This window comes from Euleptes europaea, chromosome 20 (assembly GCF_029931775.1).
Source record: "Euleptes europaea isolate rEulEur1 chromosome 20, rEulEur1.hap1, whole genome shotgun sequence".
NCBI classification, from domain to species: domain Eukaryota; kingdom Metazoa; phylum Chordata; class Lepidosauria; order Squamata; family Sphaerodactylidae; genus Euleptes; species Euleptes europaea.
This window is the reverse complement of record NC_079331.1, coordinates 5,386,750-5,407,293: the sequence shown is the minus strand read 5'-3', so window position 1 is coordinate 5,407,293 and position 20,544 is coordinate 5,386,750. Positions and strand designations below refer to the sequence as shown.

The 20,544-nt window shown below is 47.6% G+C and overlaps 1 protein-coding gene across 1 annotated transcript in view; it reads right to left on the bottom strand.

Moving 5' to 3' along the window:
• Positions 1-20,544, bottom strand: part of CCDC33 (coiled-coil domain containing 33) — a 116,367-nt gene that overhangs the window by 49,572 nt on the left and 46,251 nt on the right. Inside the window, 5 exon segments of the mRNA XM_056866046.1 lie at positions 3,517-3,637; positions 4,615-4,707; positions 6,783-6,883; positions 10,723-10,832; positions 18,149-18,282. Coding sequence (XP_056722024.1) covers positions 3,517-3,637; positions 4,615-4,707; positions 6,783-6,883; positions 10,723-10,832; positions 18,149-18,282 — 559 coding nt within the window.

Here is a 20,544-nt window from a genome sequence, read left to right as displayed (position 1 = left end):
CATCGATTATTGCCGCAGCTTTGGTACAGGGAGCTACTGCGGAGAAGTTGTCCTAAGGTCTCTTCCTCCCGTCAGGAAGCTGATGAAACGTTTACAGTACAATGTCATCGAGGCAGTGAAAAAAGGGACGAGATCCCTTCCTCCATCTTCCGGACCCCTGGCACCCGTCCAAAAAGCCCCTTTGATGTGTGTGCTTATGAAAGCGTCACACACCCATTTTCACACTCTCCAATTTCTGGCTGGCAACCGTGGTCCTCCCTCCCTTCTCCACCCCTCCATCCGAACAAAGCTGCCCCTTCCCCGTTCTCCAGGCTTAATTCGTTCAGCTATGGAAGGGAAATTCATTAATTTCATTAGACGCAGAGAACAAAACCAGTTTTCTCGCTCTTGGACACTTAAATTACATGGCCTGACATGTACTGTGTGCACACCATGGCCTGACATGTACTGTGTGCATACCACGACTTACAGATTCAGAAGGTAGCCATGTTTGTCGGCAGTAGAAGAGCGAGATTGCAGTAGAAACCGATGAGATTTTCGGGGTATGAGCTTGGCCCTTCTTACATATATCAGGGGCCTGGAGACCAAGCCCTATGAGGAAAGGCTGAGGGACTTGGGAATGTTTAGTCTGGAGAAGAGGAGGTTGAGGGTGGACAGACAGGATTGCTCTCTTGAAGTATTCGAAGGGTTGTCCCTTAGAGGAGGGCAGGGAGCTGTTCCTGTTGGCAGCAGATAGGACTCGCAATAATGGGTTTAAATTGCAGGTGGAAAGGTGGAAAGGCTGGATATTAGGAACAAACTTTTTTTACCGTTAAGAGTTGTTCGACAGTGGAATCGGCTACCCGGGGCGGTGGTGAGCTCCCCCTCTCTGGCAGTCTTCAGGCAGGGGCTGGGTGAACACTTGTCAGGGATGCTCTAAGCAGATCCTGCATTGAGCAGGGGGTTGGACTAGATGACCTGTATGGCCCCTTCCAACTTTACGATTCTATAAATCGTATGTAAACGCATGGAGCTTTTAAAATTGTAGGATATAATGTGAGTGGGACATCCAGTATGTATGAATTGCGGGGTAAGCACTCCAGAAGCAGAGTTGCCGACTCTGGATTGGGAAATTCTTGGAGATTTGGGAGTGGAGCCTGGTAAGGACGGAGTTTGGGGAGCTCAGCTGGGCATGTTATGCCATAGAGTCCATAGAGGCTTTAAGATCTGTCTCTAAGACCTCTAGATTCCTTCACTTTCAGAGATTCTAGAAAAGCCTAGTTTATATCCCCACCCCTCCATGAATCTCCCTGGCTGACCACCTGCTGAGGTCCTCCCCTCCCTGGCCCCTGCCCTCCATAGGCTTCCCTCCCCCCCAAAAAAATATATATCCAGGGATTTCCCAACCCAGAGCTGGCCTCTGTCCATGGCCCTAATCCACCCCTTTCCCTCCCAATGCTTTTAATTTAAAGAAGAAAAACTGTGAGAGACGGATAATGGATCTGCTGCCATTCATTCAGGAAAACAACATTATGAGTTGTTGACCTTGTACATTCGGTAAGGCGCATGACTGCATGGCCTTTGTACGTGGGCCTGCTCTGACAGAACAGAAGCGCATATGGTGTACAGGCATTCAAGGGGTTAAGTGGCTGTTTTGGGGAAAAAAAAGAAAGAAAAAAGGAAGGACACAGGAAAGGGGAGGGGGAGAGAATAGCACAACAGCTCAATTCCTTCTGGGGGATTAATTTGTAATTCAATTGCTAAATGCAATCTCGTGCCCAGAAAGTATGATTTATGTTAGGAAAAGCCAAGCACTTGGGAAGGAGAGGGGGGGTCTCCCCACCCCACGCCCCACAGCCAAGGCCTCTCATTGCGACCACCTCCCCCCACCTTCCCATTTCCAAGGCCAAATAAGAGAAGCGACCCTTCCGAAACTGTCCCCAAAGATGAGCCCTTAATGGTAATTCCCGGCTCGAAGCTACAATGAAGACATCTCTCACCCTGCCCTGAGGGTGCAGAAATGGGAGATCTTTAATAAGGTACATGGGGCTTTTAACACCTTCCTATTTGGAGGGAGGAACACTTCCCTTCTCCCCCCCCCCCCACCAAAGCTCCTGCCTTTCGGACTGGAGACACTGCTGAATGAGGCATGCAACATCAGAGATCCGTAGCTTGGTCTACTTAATGGAATGATGTTTTTTTAATTTAGATTTGCCAGAATGTAGGAGCAGATGGCCAAGACATGTCAGGACTTTTCGTGGGTCAGCTAAGGACTCTTCTTCATTTGCCAGAAGAAAACTAGCCGACACGTGCAAGCGACACTTGGCACCCAGCCCCGGGAGAGCAGGAAGGGAAGCAAACATGAACTTTGGGTAAATGGGTTGACCTAATGTGGAAGCCCCTTCAAAAGCCTTGAGAGATGGGAATCTAACGGACTTAAATACATAAAAGAAAAACGATAAAAGGGGGGGGGAACCTTCTTTAACAAGAATCAAACCATAGATATGTTTTTAGACAGCCCTTGCCCCAGGAAAACCAAGATCCAGGAACACTGATTGGTCTGGGGCAGTAATACAGGAAAGGCCAGGCTTGCTTTCTTATCACAGTCGCCTTCATAATGACCCTGCGAGGTGGGTTCTCCGCATGGCCAGCTTCCAGGCGGGGTGTGCAGATCTCCAGGAATTACAACTGATCTTCATTCTACAGTTCCCCTGGAGAAAATGGCTGCTTTGGCGGGTGAAATCTATAGGATTGTTCCCCATTGAGGTCCCTCCATCAAACTCCACCCTCCTCCAGGCTCCACCCTTAAATCTATAGGAATTTCCCAACCTGAAGCTGGCAACCCTGGCTAAACTGAGAATGTAGCACAGTGACGTGCCTAAGGCTACCGAGGGAACCGGCACCAGATCTTAGATGGGGCTTGAATATTGAACTTCTGGGCTCAAGCTCCCATGTATCAAATCCTACTGCCTTCATCAAGAAATTTTCTGCAAAAACCCACTCTCATTTAGGGTTTTTAGCAAAACTAACAGGAAGCAGGTAAAAGAGGCAGGGAGGGTTTTCTCAAGCCAGATGGCTCAGTTAAATCATTGATAACACCCCATCGACATTTTGCATAGGTTTTCTTTTGGCCAGTTCCAGCTGGCTCCAGGCCTAACCAAACAGCCGTCAGCCGAAGCAGGATGAAACCGTCACTTAGAAGACTTGGCTTCAATATTTTTCCTCCTTAGACTAATAGTCCGCTCCTACAGCATGTCTCCCGAGGGGATATTTCTTAAGCTGTGCAAAGCAGGAGGGTTGGTGCTTTTTTTCCCCCTCGGCAGGAAAAGATGCAAAAGATAAAAACACAGACGTTGTCCAGAGCGTCCAGAACAGAAGGAGCTGGAATTGTGGAAAGTCACTTTGGTCAACAATAAAAGCCACCCCTAAATTGTAAGGTCAACTTTAACCACTTTGCTACAACTGTGACTCAACCCAGTCTTCTCTCTGCCACATGCAGTTCATGTTGAAATCCCTCAAGCGACACACAGCTTGTACCTGTGGGTATCCTTGGTTGGTGACTCGCGGGACATCGAAGTCCTCTATTACAGGATCTGGGAATTTTGCGAACGTCATTGGGATGGGAGAAGCATCCGAGGTCCGAGCCATCATTTCCTCTCTGTATAAAGAAAGGCATTGCTAGGTGGAGGGGCCGTGGCTCAGTGGCATGCCGAAGATCCCAGGTTCAATCCCTGGCATCTCCAGTTAAAGGGATCAGGTAGAAAGTAATGTGAAAAGCCTCTTCCTAAGACTCTGGAAGGCTGTTGCCAGTCTGAGTTGGCAATACTGATCTTGATGGACCAAAAGGTCTGATTCAGTATAAGGCCGCTTCATGGGTTTGGGCACCATTGGAGTTTACAGCTCTACAGGGGCACAGCAAGGCTAAGAGATTTCTACAATATTAGTGTCCCACGGACAACCATGTTGTTGCTGTTATTGCAAATGGAAGGACCTCTGGGCATCTGCTACTAGCCAGGGGACCACAGGGAAACTGGAAGATTGGCCCCAAACTTCCTCACAGGAGGAAGGCTGAGAGGTGATATGATAACCATCTTCAAGTACTTAAAGGACTGTTATATACAGGAGGGTGTTTCCTGTTGCTCCTGAAGGTCGGACCAGAACCAACGGGTTGAAATTAAATCAAAAGAGTTTCCATCTAGACATTAGGAAGGATTTTCTAACAGTTAGAGCGGTTCCTCAGTGGAACAGGCTTCCTCGGGAGGTGGTGGGCTCTCCTTCCCTGGAGGTTTTTAAGCAGAGACTGGATGGCCATCTGTCAGCAGTGCTGATTCTATGACCTTAAGCAGATGATGAGAGGGAGGGCACCTTGGCCATCTTCTGGGCATGGAGTATGGGTCACTTGGGTGGGGGTGGGGTGGGGAGGTAGTTTGGAATTTCCTGCATTGTGCAAGGGGTTGGACTAGATGACCCTGGTGGTCCCTTCCAGCTCTATGATTCTATAAGGCCACCTCAAGGAAACAGCCTGGCTCCTAAAAGCATTGGCTCTTCCATTGAACAGTGGCAGCCTCTCCCAGGAATACAACTCAAAATACAACCCCAAATATCATCTCTCCTCCCATCTTCTGCCTTACTCACTGGTAAGCTTGGACATTGTTCACAATTCTAGCAATGGCTATGACCGAGCCTTCCAGTTCGGCGACGTTTTCATTGAATCCACGGAGGAAAACCGGGAGAGAAGCACAGAGAAAGAAGACCATTAAAGCAAAACCGGGTATTATTCTGGCAAGGAGCATTCACCAACATCCTCTCAAATAATCACTTTGTGGTGAATTCAACAAATTTACCACTACCATCGTCTAGCCAACAATAGCACTCCTAAGCACAACAAGAGCAGGATTGCCTGCATGGTGTAGTGGTTAAGAGAAGTGATTTGGAGTGGTGGACTCTGCTCTGGAGAACTGGGTTTGATTTCCCCACTCCTCCACATGAGCGGTGGAAGTTAATCTGGTGAACTGGATTTGTTTCCCCACTCCTCCACATGAAGCCAGCTGGGTGACCTTGGGCTAGTCACAGCTCTCTTAGAGCTCTCTCAGCCCCAACCTACCTTACAGGGTGTCTGTTGTGAGGAGGGGAAGGGAAGGAGATTGTAAGCAGGTTTGATTCGCCCTTAAGTGGCAGAGAAAGTCGGCATATAAAAACCAACTCCTCCTACTCCTACTCCTCTCCTCCTCCTCCTCCTCCTCTTCTTCTTCTTCTTCTTCTTCTTCTTCTTCTTCTTCTTCTTCTCAAACCACCTCTGTTGTCTCTTGCCTCGAAACCCCTTATGGGGATCACCAAAAGTCAGTTGCGACTTGAGAGCATTTTCAACCACCAGAAGAAGACTAATAATATTTCTGGCGAGGGAGATATACATCTCTATGTGGATGATGTGTATGGAATCTTATGCAAGGCTAAAAGTCCTTTCCAGTCTTTAACTTGCCATAAAACTCCTGTTTGTTTTTGCTGTGACAGACTAACACGCCTACCTCTCTGCAGCTAGGTACACCCCTCGTCCTGCTTCTTTTTTTGAATCCCCCATCTATGCGAAGCATTAAACCGCAACCCGGGGAGTTGTGTGGCTCATCAGTAGCAAACTCACAAGCACTGTCTACTCAAGCGCGTTCGATAAGCAACCTTCAAGGCTGCGCTCCCAATCGATAGGGCCCCCTTAGATGGGAAAAGATTTGCATTTCCCCAGCAACAGCTTAAGGCTACTGGTATGCTTGAAAAACACAATATTCCCTGGAACAGGAGCCCTTCGTCGAGGGAAGATGTCCAGGTCCCGCATAACAAATTAGATTTTGTGCTAGAAACTGATCAGCTGCAAAGCCCTTACGTCATGGACGTAATTTCTCAGCAATGTCACAGTGACTAAAACTGTTTTCAAATAGATGGGGACGATGACCCATTCAGAAGAGAGCACGAGAAAGACTTACTTCTTTTTGGGATCTCTTAAGATCTCAAAAAGATCCCTTTCGGATCTTTTTGATCCCACACAGGGCATCAAAAAGCATTTCCTTAGGGAACCGTTGTAATTTGCTGTATGTAAATATGACGAGAGGGAAGCTGAGATCAATTCCTGCCTAGAGTTCCTAAGGGAAGTAAGCCCCTACTATCGGAGGCGTTCTACAGCATATCCCAGGGAAGATCTGGCAGATCGAATGCCCCCTCGTCTTTCTGCTGCTGTCAGAGACACAAATGTCCCTTGCCATTTGCCGGGGAGGCTCAGATTGACAGGAAAGACGAGCAGAGCTTCATCACGAGCATTGACTTGCGAGAAGGACAGAAAATTATTGGCTCAAATACCCATAATCATTTCACATGATCTGGCATCAAATATGCATGAATCACGTCAGTATTTTTTTTTTTTTAAGCCTGGCACTGCCTTATAGCAGACCACCTCCAGAGAGCAGGTTGGACTAAACCAAAACAGGAGCAAGAGGGTTGAATGGAGAACTTGCAGGAGATTTTTGTTTAAGTCCAAGAGATTGAACAAAGCTGCCTTCTACTGAATCGGACCCTCGGTCCATCAAAGTCAGTATTGTCTACTCAGACCGCCTGCAGCTCTTCAGGGTCTCAGGCGGAGGTCTTTCACACCACCTACTTGCCTAGTCCCTTCAACTGGAGATGCCGGGGATTGAACCTGGGACCCTCTGCATGCCAAGCAGATGCTCTACCACTGGGCCGCAGCCTCCTCAGGCTCCGCCCCCAAAATTTCCCACCGGTGGCAAAGAGGGACCTGGCAACCCTACAGGGACCTTACCTCCAGGCCGGTATAATCGATGCCGGCATAGCGCGGGATGCTGCTGCCCTTGCGCACGAGGGAGGCGTACAGTTTTGTCCCTGCCGGATCCTTCTTCCGAGGCTGTTCGAGGGAGGAGGGGGGGAAAAACGCTAATGTGAAAAGCAAGCAAAGGAGAGATCAAGAGCCGGGCAATAAACCAAGCGGCTTTATGTTCATAAACAGTCGGACTGCTCAGCAAGTGGCCCTGAGCAGCCGTAACTGACAATAAAGGAGGAACTGATAATTAAAGCTCACGGTCCCCTCGAGCCTTCCCAGAAAGATCAATATCATAAATCTTTTTTTCCATTTGGCATTTAAATATTTCACAAGCCCTCGCTGAGACCAGCCGGAGCCTCCCCAGTCTCATTATGAAAAGCAAAACATTTGCATTCCTAGGAGAAAGTGGCCAAAACCCGACAAACGGGCACCAAGACTTTGATATACCTAGTAAGAACATAAGAAAAGCCCTGCTGGATCAGACCAAGGCCCATTAAGTCCAGCAGTCTGTTCACACAGTGGCCAACCAGGGGCCTCTAGGAAACCCTCAAGCAAGACAACTGCATTTTGCCTGTGGTCCACAGCACCTAATACAATAGGCATGCTCTGATCCTGGAGAGAATAGATATGCATCATGACTAGTATCCATTTTGAATAGTAGCCATGGATAGCCCCATCCTCCATAAGAACATAAGAAGAGCCCTGCTGGATCCGACAAAGGCCCATCAAGTCCAGCAGTCTGTTCACACAGTGGCCAACCAGGTGCCTCTAGGAAGCCCCCAAACAAGACGACGGCAACAGCACCATCCTGCCTGTGTTCCACAGCGCCCAATATATTAGGCCTGCTCCTCTGATCCTGGAGAGAAAGTGGCCATTTTCTCCAGCGAAACTGATCTCTATCAGCAGGAGATCAGTTGTAATAGCAGGAGATCTCCAGCTAGTACCTGGAGGTTGGAAACCCTAGGAAACATGCACATCCCATTTAGCTCCGTGGGTGATGGGCCACATAAAAATATGATGGCTACCAGTGTTTGATCTCGCCGGATGAGTACTAAAACATACGTGCCTCAATAGGCAGTAAATAAGATATTTATAATGCTTGAGATTTGTTTATACTAATGCTTTGCATACCACAGATATTGCTCTGGGTTAGAGAACATTGCGGCGGCTGTGATCGTGAATACAAGAAAGTCAGTTTCAGATGGGTGAGGAAATCAGTCAATAAAACAAACAGTGGAGCTTTTCTGCATAAACTCCTGGCTAGTTTATATGAAACCGTGCCCAAAAAGCAGCCAAATAAATTACGAAGAAACCAGACAAAGACGTAATATTCTGGCTGCTCCTGCCTGCAAATGGGCTTTCCCAGCAATTACATGGTAGCTAATCATTATTAGCTCATCAATACAGACCCACTCCATAAAAACAATTTGCTACCCAAATGAGAGATAGAGGCTACTGTTTTAATGCACGATGAGGAAGCTGATAGACTTGTTACATTCAGCAGAGCATGAAGTTTTTGTAGAAAAATATATAATGCTTTCTTATTTCAGGACAATATAAGTTGCTTGGGGCTGATATGTTGGTGTGTGTCTTGATAACTCAAAGCCAGACGTGCAAATTTCCCCAAAAACCTTGGAACATCCTCATTCCTCAAAGGGTCTCAAGGCAACATATGTGGATCTCTCTTCCCCTTCACAGTGACCCAGTAAGGTAGGTTAGTCTGACAAAGTGCTCTTTGGTAGAGCATCTGCTCAGCATGCAGAAGGTCCCAGGTTCAATCCCCAGCATCTCCCGTTAAAGGGACCAGGCAAGTAGGTGATGTGAAAGACCTCTGCCTGAGACCCTGAAGAGCTGCTGCCGGTCTGAGTAGACAATACTGACTTGGATGGACCAAGGGTCTGATTCAGTATTGTGTGTGTTAAGTGACATCAAGTCGCTTCCGACTCATGGCTACCCTATGAATGAAAGTCCTCCAAAACATCCTATCTTTGACAGCCTTGCTCAGATCTTGCAAACTGAGGGCCGTGGCTTCCTTTATTGAGTCCACCCATCTCTTGTTGGGTCTTCCTCTTTTCCTGCTGCCCTCAACGTTTCCTAGCATGACCGTCTTTTTCCAGTGACTCTAGTCTTCTCATAATGTGACCAAAATATTCAGTATTAGGCAGCTTCATGTGTTCATGCGTCCAAAGCCATTCGCTGAGCTTCACGGCTCACTCGGCATTTGAACCCAAGCCTCCCAGATCCTAGCCCAACACCCTAACTCAGGGGTCCCCCATCTTTTTGACCCTAGGTTAAAATTCCTTAAAATAAAGTTAGGTTAAAATGATAAAATAAAATAAAATAAAAAGTTGATGATTCTGGGAAGGATGATGTGAAGAAGAGGAGGAAAGATCTTCCATGGGGAAAGGTTTTCAATTAGCTGTTTACGAATCCCACTAGACCTAGGGTTGCCAGGTCCCTCTTCGCCACTGGCGGGAGATTTTTGGGGTGGAGCCTGACGAGGGCAGGGTTTGGGGAGGGGAGGGACTTCAATGCCATAGAGTCCAATTGCCCAAGCAGCCATTTTTCTCCAGGTGAGCTGATCTCTATCGGCTGGAGATCAGTTATAATACCAGGAGATCTCCAGCTACTACCTGGCAGTTGGCAACCCCTAACTAGACCGGAGGCAAAATTTGGCTACTTGAGTGGTTATCTCCCGAGAGGAGTCTGCTAAGAATAGGGAAACTTTCGCTTCTTCCCATCTCCCAGGAAAGGATGACAATATGGGGAGAAGGTACTGTGATCTTATGTCGTTGTAGAAGGGAGAATGTTTAACTGAGATTTACGAGCGATCTGGGCAAGGAAAAGGCAGAGCTCCTTCACATGTTGTTTTGCAAAAAGCTTGCAAATCTTGGACTTGCCTGTGTTCTCGGAGTAAAAAAAGTGGGGGGCACTTCACAGTTTGACATACTTTCTCATTATTTTCCAAGGCGCTCGTTTTCAGGAATCAGGGAGAGAAGGAATTAGGATTTTTTTTCCCAAGCAATGCTGGGGGCTTTCTACTTGCTTGTTGCCTTAAGCACGTTTCCCTGACTCGTGAGGCTTGGGAAATCCGAAACATTTTCCCATCGTGGATTACGGCAGTTGCATAAGATTGCTTTCCCCTGACCCTGGTGAGCTTAAAACAAAATGATTCCTCTGTAAGGCTGTTTGTTCGTAAGCCTGGAATTAGGGGCAGATTCAAACACCCGGAGAAAGCGAAGGAGACAGTCCTGCCTCAGTGTGCAGTTGTGTTGATGCATATTTCAATGTTCCCCGTGCCAAATAAAATAAAATAATATCCTGGCAACTGGAAACATAGCCAGTCAGGATGAAGGCTGGACTAGAACTCTGGTCTCCTGACATGCTAACTTTCTACAAGAATAGATGTGGTAGTGTGTTAAGGCATGCTAACACCTACCTATCTGTCTAGTTCAGGGCTCCCCAATGTGGTGCCCATGGGAGCCATGGAGCCTCTTGCCCGCCAAGTGTTTTTAGAAAGTGGATGGGGCCAGGTTAGGGTTGCCAACCTCCAGGTACTAGCTGGAGATCTCCTGCTGTTACAACTGATTTCCAGCTGATAGAGATCCGTTCACCTGGAGGAAACGGCCGCTTTGGCCATCGCACTCTATGGCATTGAAGTCCCTCCCCTCCCCAAACCCTGTCCTCCCCAAGCTTCACCCCAAAAATCTGTGAGGTAGGTTGGGCGGAGAGAGAGTGACGGGCCCAAGGTCATCCACAGCAGAGTGGGGATTTGAACACAGTTCTCCATATCCCTAGCCGAACACAACAACAAAGGCCTCATATGGTTTCTAGAGGTCATGGCCGTAAGCACTGAACAGGTGTACACAGCATCAATGCTAGGACATAGGTAACACAAGATGGAATTCGGGGACGTGACTTACCAACATCAACGCACAGTGGTAGTGATGGAAAGGGCGCAGGTACTTCACAGGGATGTTATATCTCGCTAGGATCTCCTTGGTGTCTTTGTCAGCTACAATTAGGGACACAGCTGGGGAAAGAAATACAGCGGAAAACCTCGTTTCAGGATGGTAGCCACGTTGGTCTGCTATAGAAGAGCGAGGCCTTTTATGCATGGCTGTTTCCCTCGTGGTCACACACACACACGCCTACCTCGGGGGGTTGTTGTGATTAGGCACGCATTTTCCGACCGGCAGAGGTCAGCTCACTCTACCCTGCGCATCTCCCGGGTTCTCTGGATGCTCTTTAGCATCCAGCAGCCAGAAAACACGGGCAAAACGTGTGGAAACATGCAGGCAACGTCTGACGGTCAGAAAATGCACGGTCAGAAAATGCACACATAGTCAAAACAAAGCCCCACAGTAGTTAGGGGGGTAACCGCAAGGGCAACAGCCATGCATATTCCACATTGAGATGTGGAAAACAGGATTCAGAAAAGGTTAAATTACTCCCACCTTTAGGGCCACAGCTTGATTTCTTTCCCTGTTTTTTTCATCAGATCTCCTTATGGTTGCTTAAAAAAAAAACCACACTTCTGGTATCGTGGATCTCCCACATAAAGTGCAATTTAGCTCCGAGGAACCTAATTTGCATCTTGTCCATACAGAAATCTTTCTCTCCCACTCGCCTCTCCCGGTTTATACGCACACTCGGAATTTGGGAACAAATTCCTTTCTTTAAATTATGCTCCTACCATTAAAGCCCAACTCAAAAGCATCCACATGGGACTCCAAAACTAATTAATCCAATCTAAATTCATACCTTTTATTCAAGCTGATGAATTTTCCCAAGCTGATGAGACAGATGTCAATATTATCAATCGAGGACCGTATCCGGTGGCCCATAAATCAATTCAGAATTATTCCTAATTAGGTTTGCCGGTGGAATCTGAGCCGGTAACAGTAATGCTTGGGTGCGGGGGGAGCAATGACTGGAGAGGGGCTTTATTACTCATTTCTCCTGCACCTTTGAGCATACGAAACATTTCACAGTTCCCAAGAACCCTCACAACAACCCTGTGAGCTAGGTTTGACTGAAACATCGACATATACACCAGGCCGTAAAAGGGTATTTCTTGATTCAATTAGAACAGCTAGATTTTACTCCAGCAGCACCTTACAGGCCAACAAGATTTTCGGAGTATAAGCGTTCAAGCGTCAAAGCTTCCATAGTTTGTGCATGCTTGGAGTTTCCCCCTGGTCTGCAGTAGAGTAATGTTTGGTAATTTCAAAAAAGAAGAAGAAGAAGAAGAAGAAGAAGAAGAAGAAGAAGAAGAAGAAGAAGAAGAAGAAGAAGAAGAAGAAGAAGAAGAAGAAGAAGAAGAAGAAGAAGAAGGAAAAACTTCTGGCAAATGGAATCAGGCAAACATTGTGACTACCTATACATACCGACTAAAATACATCCAAGATTATAATCCACAATAATTCTACCAGCATAGAATCAAGCGTCCTTATGCAATCCTTAAACTTGTTCTTCCATGTGCCATGGATGTCTCTTCAACAATGCATCACCAGTAGAACATGTATTATTCTGGAAGTTCTGAAGAAGATTTTTATGTAACGGGATTAAGAGCTGGCAGCCCATCTGTATTTATCTACCAGTACTGAAGAGATGATTTCTAACTATTTTTCTACTGATACTGAAGAGATGATTTACAGCTTTACTTACTCACCGATCTACCGGTGTTGCATTGTTGAAGAGATATCCACGACACATGGAAGAACAAATGTAAGGATTGTACAAGGACTCTTGATTCTATGCTAGTAGAATTGTTGTGGATTGTAATCTCGGATGTATTTTAGTCAGTATATATAGGTAGTCATAATGTTTGTATATGATATATTAAATCTATGAATCTATGTCCCTCAGGCACATACTTTTGTATTTTTAGGTTTAATTACATTGTTGGTGGGGCTTTAAAAAGTAAAGGTAAAGGTCCCCCGTGCAAGCACCGGGTCATTCCTGACCCATGGGGTGACGTCACATCTCGACGTTTCCTAGGCAGACTTTGTTTACGGGGTGGTTTGCCGGTGCCTTCCCCAGTCATCTTCCCGTTACCCCCAGCAAGCCGAGTCCTCATTTTACCGACCTTGGAAGGATGGAAGGCTGAGTCAACCTCGAGCCGGCTCCCTGAAACCAACCTCCGTTGGGATTGAACTCAGGTCGTGAGCAGAGCTTGGACTGCAGTACTGCAGCTTACCACTCTGCGCCACGGGGCTCAGGCTATAAGGGATGCATAAAACATAAATTAATTTGGCGTTTAGACTTGGGTCCCGTCCCCAAGAAATCTATGTATATGTGAATATTCCAAAATCTAAAAAAATCCAAAATCCAAAAAAAAATCCAAAATCTGACTTCCGGTCCCAAGCAGCTTACCACTCTGCGCCACGGGACTCCTTGGTGTGGCTTAGCTACCATTTTTTTTCTTGATTAAATGGAAACAGGCACCATGGAGAAGGCATCCCACCATCGAGGTGTGGGACTCCAGAGAAGGCCTTTGCCCCAGTGCATTTCGGGAACAAGAACTGCTGATCTTCTCGGCTGCATTCTCGGCTTTGACCTAATTCACAGCTCCGGCCTTGCGCAAAGCTTTGGTGTGAATCCCCCACATTTCCAAATTGAAATTTAAAAGCTACCGCAAATGAGAGTCCCGTGCAAGTAAAAATAATCCTCTTTCGCCTCCTGCGGCACGTTATTCTTAGCATCGCGTTCTAAACCGCTTTAAATCGTTGGGGGACGTGCCGCTTCGTTGTCCGTTGGGTGAGCTGCTGTCCTTGGTCCTGAAATGCAATCTAGCACCATTTGGGGTGGGGAGGAAGGTGCTAGAGACCTTACCGTCTTGCGGTCTGGCGTGGATATTTTAATGATACAGAATTTACCAGTACAGTGATTTTTAAACATCATAAGCCCCACCGGCATGACGTATCTCTGGCCTCCCTATCTATCCCACAATGCACATTTCCTTTTGAGTATACTTAATTAAAGGACAACCTTGATTGCATTAGGGTCATTCTTTCAAGATACGTAATTGAGGCCTTGAAATCAAGAAAGAAGGACACGAGTGTTTCGAAAAGGGCTTGCAGAATGGGAGTATTTGCTATTAATCACTGTAAGACTTTGTAAAAGCCACACTGGTTAAATTTGGGGTGCATGCATGTAATAATGATAGCATTCTTGTCACTTTATCAGAGTTACTTAAAGCAACAAAGACATGTAAGAATGGATCCTATTTGCATGTATGTGGGGATTTAGTGGGTCTGACCTCTGAATAAATATGTGCAGGATTTAGAGGAGGTAATATGAAGTAAGTAGGAGAACAGCAATGGTGTTTTGGGGCATTGTACGTTTGGGGCATCAGGGATGCGAAATCCCTTTGGCACTGGCCTCTGATTCTGGAATATGTTATTTGGGAAGTAGATATGTAACATCTAGCTCATATTCTCACAGTACAGTCATAGAAAAGAGGAACAGAATCTGCTGTACTTTGGAAAAGAAATTGCAGGTGCCTCACAGTTTAAGAAATATGACCTATTTTTCAAAAGCACCTCTTTGAATCATTTCTAGTCAGAGAAGGAGGAGTTGGTTTTTATATGCCGACTTTCTCTACCACTTAAGAAAGAATTAAACTGGCTTACAATCACCTTCCCTTCCCCTCCCCACAACAGACATCCTGTGAGGTAGGTGGGGCTGAGAGAGTGTGACTAGCCTAAGGTCACCCAGCTGGCTTCGTGTGGAGGAGTCGGGAAACCAACCCAGTTCGCCAGATTAGCTCCGCCGCTCGTGTGGAGGAGCGGGGAATCAAACCCGGTTCTCCAGATCAGAGTCCACAGCTCCAAACCACCGCTCTTAACCACTATACCATGCTGGCTCGCTACATAAGAATATGTAGCCCATGTTGAGCTACGATGGTTAGATGGGATATAATCGCAAACAAATCGCCCAGAGAGCAGGAGGAAGAGGCTACCGGTTATAAAAATTCAGGGGATTTGGTGCCAACAGCCTGGTCTCCACTCCCCAGCGAGGTGTAGTGGTTAAGAGCGGTGGTTTGGAGCGGTGGACTCTGATCTGGAGAACCGGGTTCGATTCCCCACTCCTCCACATGTGCGGTGGACGCTAATCTGGTGAACTGAATTTGTTTCCCCCACTCCTCCACACAAAGCCAGCTGGGTGACCTTGGGCTAGTCACAGCTCTCTTAGAGCTCTCAGCCCCACCTACCTCACAGGGTGTCTGTTGTGGGGAGGGGAAGGGAAGGGGATTGTAAGCCGGTTTGATTCTCCCTAAAATGGTAGAGAAAGTCGGCATATAAAAACCAACTCTTCTTCTTCTTCTCCTCCTCCTCCTCCTCCTCCTCCTCCTTCTTCTTCTTCCCCATCTTACAGACCAGCCCCCTTAAGCTTGGAAGCAGGGGCAGTTGGCTGAGTCAACCTCATTAGGAAGTTCTGAGCCAGGCCGAAGCTGCGGCTTTGTGCCTTAAGACCGTCTCCGTGTTGCAAGCGTGTCTTATTAACCTCCAGAGCCGTCCCCTCCCTAATCATTATCCTGCATATCTGAAGTCGTTTGGACAAAAGGAAGGGTCTGTCCTTCACACGAGGATTGACACCCAAAGAATAGAGTCTTACTTCGCTCTTCATTAACAGGGAGAAGGGGAGGATATCACCACAGCAACAGAAGCTGAATAGACCCCTGAAAGTCAACGGAAACACTACCAACGGTCTGTTCACTGCATCCTTCCTTTCTTTTGCATCCCTTCCTGGTCTCCCCCCACACACACCCCATCTCGAAGCATACAGCAACTTACAGTCTCACCCCCGGATATCACAGCAATATTTGCTGCCCATTGCGAACGGTGACACCTTTGTCAAAAAAGAAATTAATGTAGCTCCTCTCGACGCTTCCCCTTCCCTTTTTCTCTTAATTACAGATTCTCTCTGTAGGGCAGGAGAATTTAACTCCTCTTTTGCCAGGGAAACTTTCAAACAAGATAGTCCTCTTTGTGCAAACCGATACCATCCTGCTTTATTGAGATCTACCGTGTAGATTTTTTAAAAAAAGTTAGCTGGGTTGGAACTAATCAGGAACAAGACAGATCTAGTGATTCGCCAACTTTCTGAAGCCAGAAGGACTTCTGAACAGAAGAAGAAGAAAAGAAGAAGAAAAGAAGAAGAAGAAGAAGAAGAAGAAGAAGAAGAAGAGGAGGAGGAGGAAGAGGAAGAGGAAGAGAAAGAGAAAGAGGAAGAGGAAGAGGAAGAGGAAGAGGAAGAGGAAGAGGAAGAGGAGGAGGAGGAGGAGGAGTTGGTTTTTATATGCCAACTTTCTCTACCACTTATGGAAGAATCAAACCAGCTTACAATCACCTTACCCTCCCCTCAAAAGGGGAGGTGGGGCTGAGAGAGCTAGGAGATAACTGTGATTAGCCCAAGGTCACCCAGCTGGCTCCATGGGTAGGAGTGGGAAAACAAATCCAGTTCACCAGATTAGCTTCTGCCGCTCATGCTGAGGAGTGGGGAATCGAACCCAGATTAGCCTCCGCCGCTCATGTGGAGGAGTGGGGAATCAAACCCGGTTCTCCAGATCAGACTCGACCGCTCCAAACCACTTCTCTTAACCACGACGCCATGCTGGCTCTTCAAAAAGAATGGGTGCAAATGGCCCCTCTGGAGTCGATTTACACCAGTCCAGGACTTGCGTCCTGAAATAACATAACTCCTGCCTTTGTAAATCATCCCTGTGTAGAACAGGTACCGAAGCGCATGAAATGCTGCTTTATTTCACTTAAGCCATGGCCATAATGGAATTATGGGGAGTGGTGCAACCGACTGCCGCTGGGTTTGTTTCTGCTGGAGTCTGGCTTTAACCTAATCACCAGCCCTAATGCCATTAGTGTTATTACTATTACCTGCATAACGTTGCTTAGCTCGAAACGATCAAGATCAGGCTACCAGGACAAACGGTCACCGCCTTGGGAAATTTTTTCCAAATTAACAATGATCCTTGTGAGCCAGCGTGGCGTAGTGGTTAAGAGCGGTGGTTTGGAGCGATGGACGCTAATCTGGTGAACCGGGTTGGTTTCCCCACTCCTACACACGAAGCCAGCTGGGAGACCTTGGGCTAGTCACAGCTCTCTCGGCCCCACCTACCTCACAGGGACTGTTGTGGGGAGGGGGAGGTGATTGTAAGCAGGTTTGATTCTTCTTTAAACGGTAGAGAAAGTTGGTAGAGAAAGTTCACCTTCTTCTTCTCCTTCTTCTCCTTCTTGTCAGGTAAGGAGGGAGGGAGAAGAAGGGACCCCAAAGGCTGGCAGCACCTTGACAACTGTGTGCCCCTTTCCTATTAAACATTAGGCTCCTCTTTTCTATGTAAAGAGACTTAAGCATGTGTATAAATACACACATGAAGCTGATTAATATGAACCAGACCATCAAGGTTGGTATTGTCTACTCAAGACTGGCAGTGGCTCTCCAGGGTCTCAGGCAGAGGTCTTTCACCACACCTACTGCCTGGTCCTTCTGAGGATGCCAGGGATTGAACCTGGGACCTTCTGCACGCCAAGCAGAGGCTCTATCAGCGAGCCAGGGTCCCAGGCAGAGGTCTTTCACATCACCTACTTGCCTAGTCTCTTTAGTTGGAGGTGCCAGGGATTGAACCTGGGACCTTATGCAAGCCAAGCAGAGGCTCTACCCCTGAGCATCATAGTTGCTCCCATCCCATCTTACTTGGTCTTCAAAATGAGTAGCGGCGGTCAGAGGTGTCATCTGTGCATCAGCGTAATGCCACACCCCATCCATCGCTAGAAGCAGAGCAAATGATGTAAAATAAGTGCAGCTATAGAAGAAGAAGAAGAAGAAGAGGAAGAGGAAGAGGAAGAGGAAGAAGAAGAAGAAGAAGAAGAAGAAGAAGAAGAAGAATTGGTTTTTGTATGCCGACTTTCTCTACCACTTAAGGCAGAATCCAACTGGCTTACAATCACCTTCCCTTCCCCTCCCCACAACAGGCACCCTGTGAGGTAGGTGGGGCTGAGAGAGCTCTAAGAAAGCTGTGACTTGCCCAAGGTCACCCAGCTGGCTTCATGTGGAGAAGTGGGGGAAAACAACCCAGTTCACCAGATTAGCCTCCGCCGCTCATGTGGAGGAGCGGGGAATCAAACCCGGCTCTCCAGATCAGACTCCACTGCTCCAAACCAATGCTCTTAACCACTACCCCACGCTGGCTCTCTGGGAATGCATGACAGTGCCACAGAACCTGGCCTTGAAATGCATTTCCCGCTCGCTCATGCACAGCTCTTCCTTACACCCTCCTGCCTCTCTCTCCGCACCGCCCCCCCCAAGAATAACGACCCGATTCTGCACCTTCTTCTCCTGCCTTCCGCGCCTCAATCTCCACGGTCACCTTCTCCTCCCAGCTGGGTGCGTGCGTCGGCTGCAGAACGGCATGGGTCGCCCCTTGAGCTGGCTGCTTGCTCTCTTCATCGGAGGTGGTCTTGCTAGAAGAAAAGAGAAGAGAACCCGACACGGCTTCAAAGCTGCCAAACGGATGGAGGACAAATGTTGATACCTGGTGGCAAAAGAGATCTTTGGTGAAGCAGAAGATGGGCAGCACAATCCTAAGCAGAGTGACTCCAGTCAACCACTGAAATCCACAGCTTTGTAGGATTGCACTGTAAGGATTTTGCATTGGGGATGGGCCGTGGCTCAGTGGTAGAGCAACTGCTTGGCATGCAGAAGGTCCCGCGTTCAATCCCCGGCATCTCCAGTTAAAGGGCCTAGGCAAGGAGGTGATGTGAAAGACCCCTGCCTGAGACCCTGGAGAGCTGCTGCCGGTCTGAGTAGACTACTGACTTCGATGGACCAAGGGTCTGATTCAATATAAGTCAGCTTAATGTGTTCATGTGTGTGTTCATGTATGGTTCAAGTCCAGCAGCACCAGTAGACCTCGGCAGAATATAGTGCCATACTCTGCGAAAAGGGAATTCCTTAAGTGAAAGGGGACAACCCATTTGGCCCCCACCATTGATACTTTCTGGGAATGAATCCCTAGCCCTCACCATGCCAGGCTATAACATCTGATCAATTTGTCCAGGTCTACCAAGTAAGATCTACATTTAACAGATCTATATAGGAACCCTGGCCAAAAAACAAAACAAAAACCCAGTTATATTCCGGTGAGGTGCAGCATGCTTGATACTCATAAAACATTAGCTGATGGTCTTCCCAAATGTCTATGTCTAGTATAACCACTGTAGCTTATTTCTCCTCGCTTTAAAAAGAAAAAATCCCACCTCTTTAGAAATCACCCTGGAAACGTGAGGGGGTATCATGGTGCCTTGTACTCAGGCAGGCTGGTATGCAACAGGGCAGGAAAAGGGCAAATCCATCCCATTCGTCTTCCTCGGGGGCCTCCTTTTAATCTCCTCTAAAAAGGAAGTGTCCCGAGGGTGTGGCGAAGCAGCCAAATATTGCTCAATGGCCCATGTAAGCTGAGGGAGGCAGGAATGCTTCGGTGGGATAGGAGAAGCTCGGAGAACATTGAAGGAAACCGGCTCTTTCCGGCTGGTTTATGTTGAGAAGGCAGCACTGCCCAACCAGGGCAATGTACAGGCGACTCAAATGTAGAGGGGAGCAGGGCAGGAGTCACCAACGTGGTGGCCATGGTGTTTTTGCAACAACAACCCTATGAGGAAGGCCAGGTTGAGAGTACGCGACAGCCCCCCCGGGTCACCTGGCAAGCTTCCACGGTAGAAGTGAAGATTCAAACGTGGGTCTCCCAGGATCCTAGTCTGACCCTCTACCCACTGTGTCACCCCGCTGACACCTTTCCTGGAGTCCTCCAAGTTTTTATTTTTACAACAACCACCCTGGGAGGTAGGCCAGGCTGAGAGGATGCGACAGCCCCAGGGTCACCCAGCGAGCTTCCATGGTACAAGTGAAGATTCAAACGTGGGTCTCCCAGGATCCTAGTCTGACGCTTTACCCACTATGCCACGCCGGCTCTCCTGCAAGTCTCCATTCCACCACCCACCACCTCCAAAGTAGAAAAACCGGATAGTTCATCTACAGACAATGCACATATACTTTTTTGCATGGGGTACCCTGCAATTCTCAGTGCAGTGCTCATGTTGCAACTGTTTTTAAAGTTACCTTTAAAGACCACCAGTCAAGGAACTGCACCAGTCTTGAATCTGGATCGTACTTCGTCTACATCAGGGGTGTCAAACTCATTTGTTACGAGGGCCAGATACGTCATAAATGTCGCTTGGTTGGGCCGGGCCATGTGTACTATTTAATGCTAGGTACTGGAGCTACAAACTTTATAGAAGACATATTAATGATATTATTTTTTACTTTTTATATATATACTTAAAATACACACATGCTTAACAAAATAACACTCTTAACGGTATTTTCTTTTGATTATTGGCGCTTCCGGGCTGGAGGGGGGTGGCTGCCTCGGCTGGATTGCGGGCCGCATGAGAGCTCTCAAGGGGCCGGATTCGGTCCCGGGGCCTTATGTTTGACACTCCTGGTCTACAGCAAAGCAACAGCCGAAGGCCACAAAATCGTACACGTCAAACCACTAAAGTGGAGGGAGACGCCACATTACTCCAAACAGAAGCCCTTCTCTGACACAAGGCTCATAAGCCTTCTTAACTTTCAAAGCCTCCTTTATTCCCCTCCCCTTTGCACCCCCTTCCCCGATGCACCCCCGTGTGACTGCTGCATGGGATTAGGCGAATCTAGGAATTGGC